Source organism: Chanos chanos, chromosome 5 (genome assembly GCF_902362185.1).
Source record: "Chanos chanos chromosome 5, fChaCha1.1, whole genome shotgun sequence".
In the NCBI taxonomy this organism is placed as follows: Eukaryota; Metazoa; Chordata; class Actinopteri; order Gonorynchiformes; family Chanidae; genus Chanos; species Chanos chanos.
In genome coordinates this window covers 30002305-30012665 of record NC_044499.1, presented here as the reverse complement: position 1 = coordinate 30012665, position 10361 = coordinate 30002305, and the positions used below count along the sequence as shown (strand labels likewise).

Sequence of the window (10361 nt, the reverse complement as noted above, 5' to 3'; positions counted from 1 at the left end):
TCAGCATTGCAGAAGACAGATGGATCATAACCTTTACAGACGGCCCCGGGATAAAAACAGTCGAGGAAGTGTATTTAAACCACTGGTGTTAGAGTGAGCATCGACTCAATCAACTAGGTCTCCTGGATGAAAAGATCTTTATTGTTGCCTGAGAGTATGTTTTGTTGTTGTTGTTACAGGAGGGTATTTCAAATTGACAAAACTGATTTAGCTATGGAAAATAACGAAGATTTCCCTCCCAGTATCGCCTATGTACTACAAAACATGCTGAATCGGGAGAACGACGTTTAGAGACATTTATGGGTCTTACTATTTGAGAGAAAAGTACACGGAATAAACAGCAAGTGACATACTGTGCCATTAACGTAGCAAGATCTTTCGGATCTCAACACTAACAAAACTGTGACATAACACTCGGTTCAACACTACAGTAACGAAGAGAGACTAAATTATCTGGGAGCAAAATTGCTTCGTCAAGATTTTGTAAACCGAGCGGATCAACACCCTGCATGTGGGGCTGGTGTCTGTCAAGCGATTAGGGCGCTGGTAATTTACAACGAAGCAGCCAACAGCTGTCTGTATCGCGAGCTAACCAAATGAGCCGCACAGATGACAAGTGCACAAGGGGATGACAGGAAACATTTATGAGCCTTGAGTGCATTTCGTCAGTCTGCTAACGATGCCTTGTTAACCCCTTACAATGATCACAATGTTGGTTATCAGTTAAGGTAATCAAATAGTTGATCGAGTTTGACAGCTTTATTCTATGTAATAAATTGCATCGTTACACTATCTCGCTGGCTTACAACCTAAGGTAGCCAGTTCGCAACTCATAAAAAAAGCCCTGACTGCAGCTGCTACTTTCATTTTTTCTCTAACCACAAGTGCAACTATTTGACAACGTAAAATGAGCCAGCTTCAGTTAGCATGTTAGCAAGCTAATTTACCTACGTGATGTTTGTTACGACAGCTAGAGCTTACTCCTTAGCAAGCCAGCCAACCTTAATAGTAGCTGCAGGCAAGTTGACTTGTCAAAATGCAGGTTCAAGCTAGTTGGGTGCTCGGGGTGAAACCAAGCCGACATCGATACGTTATGATAAAGTATGATTAATTTATTATGTAAATGTTAGGCTAAAATTTAAAAGTGTCCACCACAATCCTAGAGACACAAGTGACAAACCTTCACTTCTGGTGGTTTACATGCAGATGGAGCACCACTGCTGGCCGCTTGCTGATGTTACCTAAAACAGTCGCCATTTTGTCACAATGTTGTAGTTTACATGAATCCGACATGACACTGATTACAACCCAATGGAGTCTCATTAAACCTTACCTACACACTAATGTGCCCTCCCTAGCAACTTAAATATTGGTTGCGCTGGCAAGATCAGATATCTGGTTTGATAAAGTACATGTCAATCACTAAACATACGCTGTGCCTAAAGGGACATGTGTTGGCTACATCATCTGCCACTACGTACAATTGACCCGCCTCTTAAGGTAACCCATCATCAAACAGCAACATGACTTTTAAATAGCCCCATGTCGAACATGACATTAGATTATCGTTATAACGAGCAATAAACGTTATTACGGCTTGAGTAAACAAAATAAGCAGATTTACAATTGTAACACAAGGTTCAGACCTTTAACTGTAGTGACATACTTGGTCCACCTTTACAGTTCTTGGAAGGTTCAAGATGTTCCAGAGTGATTTGTAACACTTTTGTGAGAGTTAAATCGTATCATTGTTGGCAAAACGGATCAGTCATTTGCTCGAGGAGCTCAATTTTAGTGATACTGCGTACACTGTGTAACTTAATTAATCGCTCTCACATCTTAAGCAGTTTTTTTGTTCCCTTGACATATCCAAATTCCTACCTCGGTACATTTAATCTTTTCTTTTCCAGTACTTGGGAAGTTCCAAGGAGCATCAGATGACAAACATATAGACACAACTATTTTATCTGGTGGTGTGCCGTGTTTGTTGCGGTAATTATGTGTTATAACATTACGTGATCCAACAACAACATTAACGGAACTTACGCCCGTCAAAGAGTGTGGGGTAAAAACACCGTAACCCACTAACATCAATAAACCAATTCACGCAGAAGATCACTAATCAGTCTATTTATCAAAAACCACTTACTCACGGAGAGGGAGAGAGAGTAAAAAATCGGAAAAATACCGCAGCAACCATACACATAGGCAACATCAAGTCCTTACTGGTGTACGTGATGCCATCGCAATGCATCCTTCAGCGGATTCATCTTAATTCCCCCAGATCATTTGTCTCCCAGCACATTGCGTGTTCGCACAATTTAACCAAGATCACTTAAGTGACAAAAAGAGACAAAACTCAATTTTCACGGCGAACGTTCGCGAATGATGAGAAAACGCAACGTTGATATAAACTGGTAGTTACCTCTTTAAGTTTTTTTCCCGGAGATCCTCTTCATTAATGCGATGATTTAACCCACCAAAAATGCATGCATACATGAATAGAATCCATAGGGCTTTCCTTAATTTGGTATTTGAACGCACGCGGCAATTCTCGCTGCGGTGGAGCGAACCCGATAACAACTAATTGAAAGGTTAATCTACATAGCAGTCTGTGACAAAGTGGTACCCTCCCCCTTCCTCCTTTCCGACATCCCTAGTTCATTGTAGCGGACCGTCGCCTCTGTGTACACTCACAAGGTGGGGGAATGTACGATCAGATTAAGTTTTCGCGTTCAGCAAGTAATACTTTTTATTGAGGTGCTGTCAAGGTATGAAGCAAGAAATAAGTGAATTTTGCAGTTCATGAAATCAAATGTAAATACATAGTTAGACTTGATTGTACAGCTGAACATAAAAACGAGGTGTCATTGCCCCTTAGAATCAATAACGCCCTTTCATCAGTTACTAGCAGACTACTGTATAACTGCTACATATCTGTGGGTGCACTAGGGTGGTCTTTTCTAACTTACTATTGGCCCGCCTCATCTTATGAGTTCTCCGTTCAATATATTCTGTCCTCGTAAAACAGGTTTTAACACTGTTGGGGATCATCAATTCAGTCACTAAAGACTTGATTAGTTAGTGGGTACACGACAACGTTCACCGTGTTCTCAAGCGATATAATTATGACAAGAAGCTTGAGCCATTGTAATGCACATTCTCTCATGGTCCTGACACAGTACATTTATGTAAGAGTGCTTCTTTCAAATGAAGATTATATAGACACTTGGGACATTCTATTGTGTGCTGTAGGCACATGCTAGTTACTTATTGAACAAGACACCCAATTCCACAGGGGAGAGACAGCACTATAACCACGCATGACATAAACTCTTGTGAAATTTTGACGTGAGAAAATTTGAATTAGAATCAATCTTAATTTAGCCGTAAGTCGTAATTGCAGAGGATGCTAGAGGTACACTCTTCAAAACAAGGGAAAATGATGAGCATGTGCCACATGTTTATTAAAATCGTCTCTCATTCGCCAAATAAGAACATTAGCAATTCAGCTGCCTAACAGCTGAGTCCTGTGAATAATGACAGTCGGTATGATTGACAAAGAAAAGTGTCATATGTGTGGGACGATAAGATATGGTTAGGATTCATGTCAGAGGTGACAAAAGACATCTGTGTCCACATATAATGAATGTCACCATGAGGCCCCAGTGGGCACCGTGGCTTTGAGGGTCTGAGGATAATTTGAACTGGAGCATGTGCCAGCATGTGCCAGCCCCCCCCCCCCCCCAAAAAAAAAAACATTCTCTGCCAACTGCCACACTGGTGCACAGAAACACGGATACCCGTCTGGGAGGAGGTAGTTTCACACCACCACCAGTTAAGTCCCCTTCACACCGGCATTTCCCTTTCTGGGGAAATAACTGAAGGTGATGTGAAATGAAATATAGAAGGTTCTCTTTTGTGATTGCGTGAATACGCTCCTGAATAAAACCCAACAGATTAGCCAGCACACAATGATCTGTCAAAGGCATTTTAAAATTACAGCAGCCCCAGTAATATGACTAATCTTTTGGGTATTATGCAGTCTGTACTGATCCAGTGGATGACATGTTTCACTGCCATGATATTTGACTTGGAGGGAAAAAAAGAAAAAGAAAGGAGAGATTTGAATTGAGTTATTGCTCACATTTAGACACAGTCTCTTATGGTTATCTGATCACAACATGTCCATATTTTCTGGGGGGTTTTTTCTTTTTTTGGAGGGCAAATAACATCTAAAACAGTATTTTTGAAAGCCATTTTCATTTGAAACAAACAGCAAACCATCCAACCAACCAACCAACCAAAAAAAAGAAAATCCTAAAATAAAGTGTTGGTGTAAACACGTTCATTACTTCATTATAAGCCCCATCTTTTTAGTATTTGTCTTTTGCCATCTGTCACCTTGCAGCAGGAAATGAACCAGCTGCCACCACAGTGTGATTTGGTCCAATCACAAATGTGGTCCTTTTCAAAAAAAAAAAAAAAAAGTATCCAAGTGAAACCCTTAAAAGAATCCAGATGGATGAAATGGTACCAATTTGGCTGGAACTGTCTTCAGATAAACATCCTCATTAGCATATATGCAGATAGTCGGCTATGTTACTGATATCCTGATGAACCGCCTGTCACGGCTGTAATTTAATCCAAAGGAGATGAGCAAAAGCCCTACTGAATACATATTTTTAACATCAATTACATTACTCTGTGCATGAGTATCACACTAATAATACTACAACGTCGTCAGCTGTCATTACTTTAATTTTCTCAAAATTAAAAATTCATGAGTCATCTGCTGACAGACACATCAACCCTAATGTATTCATATATTCAGCACTAATTGTTTGTTTCAGACCGTGAGTGAAATGTGTTATCAACATGATTATCGGGAGCTGACTGTCCCTCTGTGAGTTTGTTTCTATGGGTGGTGTCTATAGAAGTCTATGTTAGTGTATTCCTATATGGATGCCTCCTTTTGAGTTTGATTTATATATATATATATATATATATATATATGTGTGTGTGTGTGTACATACATATTTGTATATATGTGTGGTTTGTGTGTGTGTGAGAATTAAAGAGAGAAAAAAAAATACTGAGAGACTGTGGGTGGATTTCTATGGCTGTCTCTCTCTATGAGTTGCTTTGTTTGTATATTGTATGTGTGGTGTGAGAGTTTTTATATCTGAGTCAGTCTGTGTATGTGTGTGTGTGTGTGCGTGCGTGTGTCTATTTGTGTGTAGTACATCTTTTTTGTCTAGCGTCTGACTCTAGTGATGCTCCCTGCTGGGGAGGGGACATGCGTGGACCTCCCCCTTGCTCCTCGTCTGCAGTACCCACCCATTCACTACACAGCTGGGTCTGAAGGACCTGCTTCCTCATAACCATCCAAAACACCAAGAGCAACCACTAATCCCATAACAGAGAGAGTAGCAACCTCCTGCAGGCCTGCAATCGAGCTTCCCCAGCCTGGCGCAGTCATTTAGAACCCCACAGAGCCTAGCCAAGATTACCCGACCCACAACAGGGCTCCAGGCTCTACCCCCCCTCCCCCTCCCTTGGTGTAATGAGGGGGTTTAGAAGCCCCTGGTGCAATCAGGACCAAGACTGATTAGCTTGTGGGAGTCACTCTGTTTTACCAGGACAGTGAACATGCTGTATGGTTACAGTCACAACTTTTTTTTCGTTATTTCTTTCATTTTTTTATTGACTCTGTGGCACTGGCAAGGCATGTACAGTGCAGAGCAATTTTTGACTGAGCTGAAAAAGTCTTTTCATTCTCCTATATATTTAGTCAATGCATATTTCAAACTTGTGCGTCTCAGAGATAATTTGGTGTTTTTGCTTTTCTTTCTTTCTTTCTTTCTTTTTTTTTTTTAACTAAGAGACCTGAAAAGACACAAGTGTAATGTCACTGATAAAAACATTGTAGATCCAAATTGAGTAATCTCAATGTTAAAGTTAAACATCTGAGAAAAAAATCAGTCAGTAGTGAGTAATAAAGTAATGGGTACTTGCTCGCTCAGCTAACTGCTATTAATATACATTAATTTATAACAGATGAAAACCATGAAACCTTTTGTGTTAATTTCTGATACAGAGAGGTGATATAAAAACAATGTGTACCTGCTGTTTAAGAGAGAAAACTGTAAAAGTTCACTTTTAAGTATCTACACCTGGTCCATCTGACAGAATGGTCATTTGGTTGATAAAATGTCCTTTACAGAGTAAAACTGTAAACAGTATGGAGGCATGTCAGTTATGACAAAGCAGGCATCTTCAAGGAAAATCAGAATTGAAAAACAAGAACAACAACAACAAAAAAAAACAACAACAAAAAAAAGGGTTACATAAAAAAAGAGTGCAGAATGTGGGCGTTAGTGGAAGTCTGGCTTTTCTGGAAAAGTGCAGCCGGCACGCCTGATGATGACATTGGCAGCATAGTGGCCGGCGCGGATACACTCCTCCAGTGGCTTTTCCTGAACCAGTTCTGACAGGAACCCTGGGACAAAGAGAAACGACATAGAAATCCTCAACTTTAAGCACAACGGACAATGTATGAGGTCCACAATGTGTAGATTTGAAATTTAAATTTGTGACTTGTGAGGACACCCCCGTTCCACCACCAGTACGCTGACTGGTTAAAGAGAACTGTGTTAAGATCCTTAAACATTGTCAGAGATGACACCCTGAGCCCCTCAGCTGTTTAACAATACACATGGACTATATCAATGGATTTTTGTTTGACTGAGTTGAGTAACAACTTGAGAACTAAAAAGAAAAAAAACCCAAAATGACAAAAGACAACACAATATAAAGGAAGACAAGGTTATGTAATTCTCTTAAGGCTTCATGCAAAGTCCCTTAAGAGTTGGAATTTTTAAACAAAATTACTGAGAAACATAATAAATACAAAATGATTCAAAGCAGACAAAAGGGTATTTGGATAACAAAAACATTTCCAAGACACAGAATCAATCTCTCTCTCTCTCTCTTTCACAGCCTGATGTGTTAGGTGTTCTCACAGTGTCTCTGGATACACTGGATATGTTAAAAAAGTGTGAGGGAGAGACAGAGCGTTTGCACTACTTTTAATTCAGTGAGAAAGAACTGTTAAACGACAAAAACCTGTTTGCTACGTGCCATTCTTTTACCCCTGTTGAAACACTCTGTAGTGCTTGCTGAACAAATACTAATCACCGTGTCTCGTTCCACCTTAAACTGGCAGTAATCCATTTGTAATGTCAGATTTCTGCTGTCAAGTTACTGTTTAGCTTCAAATGAATAACTAATAAAAGACCCTGTTGTACTTGCTATAGATAAATCTATTATGGTTACTGTGTGTCAGAGTGATTATACTGAAGGATGTACACGTTTGTGTGTTAGTGTGTGTTTGGTGGTGTCTACCTCCTACAAAGGCATCTCCAGCTCCATTTGTGTCCACGATGTCATTCTGGTCAATATCTAATACTGGGAACATCTTCACACTGTCACCTAGGAGGAGAGAGCAGGAGTTATAAGTTCCATTAGAGAGAACAGGAGGAGAGAGCAGGAGTTATAAGTTTTGTTAGAGAGAACAGGAGGAGAGAGCAGGAGTTATACGTTTCGTTAGAGAGAACAGAAGAGGAGAGAGCAGGAGTTATAAGTTTTGTTAGAGAGAACAGGAGGAGAGAGCAGGAGTTATACGTTTCGTTAGAACAGGAGAGGAGAGAGCAGGAGTTATAAGTTTCGTAAGAACAGGAGGAGAGAGCAGGAGGTATACGTTTTGTTAGAACAGGAGAGGAGAGAGCAGGAGTTATAAGTTTCGTTAGAACAGGAGGCGAGAGCAGGAGTTATAAGTTTCGTTAGAACAGGAGGAGAGAGCAGGAGTTATAAGTTTCGTTAGAGCGAGCAGGAGGAAAAAAAAACAGAGCGAGCAATACATCAAAAGGTGATAAAAATCTAAGAAAACAACACAGCCTAGAAAAAAAAACCCTGAAGGACTAACACTTTGAGACTTAACATTTTTGCCTTCGTGAGGCAAAGCTTTCTGAAAAGGCGTCATTTTTTAATAACATCTGAAACAGCCTTGGAAGACTGTCAAACAGAGGCAAGATGGGAGAGAAACTGCAATTTGGAATCACATTAGATTTACGACTGAATCAATATTAAATTATATATCTAAGTAGCTTAACTCATTTACATGGGTTAAAAAAAAACTAGTAGTGTGATTGTTTTACATGAATGTTGTCCTGGAGCCAGTATAGCAGAGAGAGAGATCAGAGGCAGAGTATAAGAAGTACAGATCAAACAGCAATGTCAGGTTATTGACATCGCTCTTGAGGTGAACAATCGAAAGAGCACACAAGATCTTCAAATAAGCCCAGACTTCAGCTGCCACAATGAACCTTCAAAAAGAAATGGAGACAAAAAAAAAGAAACTGACAAGAGAATGACAAGAAAAGCATAGAGAAGGAGCTGACAGGCAGGCTGGGAGAAAGCTGTGTGGTGTTTTAAGGAGATAAGCCACGCACAAAGTGTGTCGACGCACCCCAGAAAGTAACAATAAAGCACTAGCTAATTCAACCAATCACTGATCCTCTACCTCAAAAAACATCAGCTCACAGAAATCTACAGGGTCAGGAGCTGTCAGGGCTCAGGTCCCTTTGCGACAGTTAAACGATTCACAGTAATTCTCTGTGTGTGGATTAAATCATCATCAACAGCCGTCCTTAATGAATTTCATTAACATTAACATTATGTAATTTCAAAAACATTGCATAATAATTAAGACACAAACATTCTCTTTCTTTCTTTCTCTCTCTCAAAAATACACACGCGCGCGCACACACACACACACATGCACACACGTCAACAACCATAAATCTGTAAGAAGTGAGATGTCACTAGCGCCGACACCTTTATTATGTAATCTGTACCCGTAACATGACGCTAGTTTAAGACTGTTGCGATAATTAACAATTCAGTGTTCATGAATATTTCAGGCAGTGTTCTTGAAGGTGCTCCATTTGTCAAATTAAAGGACATTTGCCAATAAACGGCAGCCACACACACACACACACACACACACACACACACACATCTTTAAATAATCAAGGATGAGTGCGCAGACATGTTTATGGGGAGTTCATCTGCTCTCTTCAGATGTGGAGGAAGAAAAAGCTATCTGCCAGTGAGAGGATTCTGTTTCTGTCTGTGACAGATGAGAGTCTCAGAGAGCTAATCCTTCAGGGCTGGAAAAACAGTGTGAAAGCTCAGAATTTCAGCAGATCTGCCAGCATACTTCATCTCAGCTCAAATGAAGACATGAGAACCTGCAGGGCCAATCAAGGTCCAAAAGAAAAGAGAGCACAGCTCCAAAAACTCCCCCAAAAATCACACCTTTCCTTTCAGATAAGAAAAAAAAAAAGGAAAAGACCTGCACTCTTACAAACGAAATGACATGGTAAAAAAGAACTTTGAGGAAACTGTTCAAATATCACAATTGCAAAAGCCAAGAGCAAAAATTTAAAGAGTATTTAAACTGGCTGTGAATTTAGGTGCATATACAAACCATTAGGGTGATAGACTGCAGGGAAATCAGCCAGAGACGAGCAATGTCTCTGGTTGTCTCTGGAGTTTAGTGCAGGTAATTAATGTGCCAGACATAACTCCTACTTACAAAAAAAAAAAAAAAAAAGAAAAAGTATCTTTATTGGAGCTTTCTAAGCAAACAGTGATCCAGTAGCACATTCTGTAATGACAACACCCACTTAATTCCATCTGATTTTTCAACGTGGTTGATTCAGATAATTAGCCTGTTTTTGCACGTGTTGAATTACAGAGCTCTTTTATTTTGAGAAATACAATACTTCAGCTTACGGCGAGTCTCAGTGTTAGCCAGGGCACGACAGAACAGAGTCTCACCTTTTTCCAGCAACGGAGACACGCTTTTTCATGAGTGATCATTTTAACAAACCAAAAAACCCCATTTATAACTGTGTGAGACAGACTGTATCCCCCAATCAAAACCATATGCATTCCCCCCCTCCCCCCCGCAGATATGAGTTGATTGTTACTCTGATAATTATTAATTAAAACAGACTTCGATCCTTTTAGCATCACCCAATTAGTGGAATAACGGCACTGCTTAATTAATGCATAAAAATGAAGAGTGTAAAACCACCTTGCTCTTGACTTGATTAGCGGCAAGTGTTACATGTAGGCTAAACTCTTCCAACAATAACTCTGAGTTTTCCCAATTATTCCATTTTACACAGTGAATAAATTCATGCTGGATATGGCTAATCTCAAAAGGTACTTGTATGGTGTCAGCCATTCTCAGCCAATACCCCATGGATTAAAAATGCGCCTGCAAAGCT

At 40.0% G+C, this 10361-nt stretch overlaps 1 protein-coding gene across 2 annotated transcripts in view; it reads right to left on the bottom strand.

Moving 5' to 3' along the window:
* Positions 1-6377: 6377 nt before the first annotated feature.
* Positions 6378-10361, bottom strand: part of adkb (adenosine kinase b) — a 110840-nt gene continuing 106856 nt past the window's right edge. For both annotated transcript variants that reach the window (XM_030774183.1, XM_030774184.1), the window contains exons 10-11: positions 7408-7494; positions 6378-6502 (exon numbers count right to left, since the gene is read on the bottom strand). In XM_030774183.1, the coding sequence (XP_030630043.1) occupies positions 6378-6502; positions 7408-7494 (212 nt within the window). The remainder of the gene's footprint in view (positions 6503-7407; positions 7495-10361) is intronic.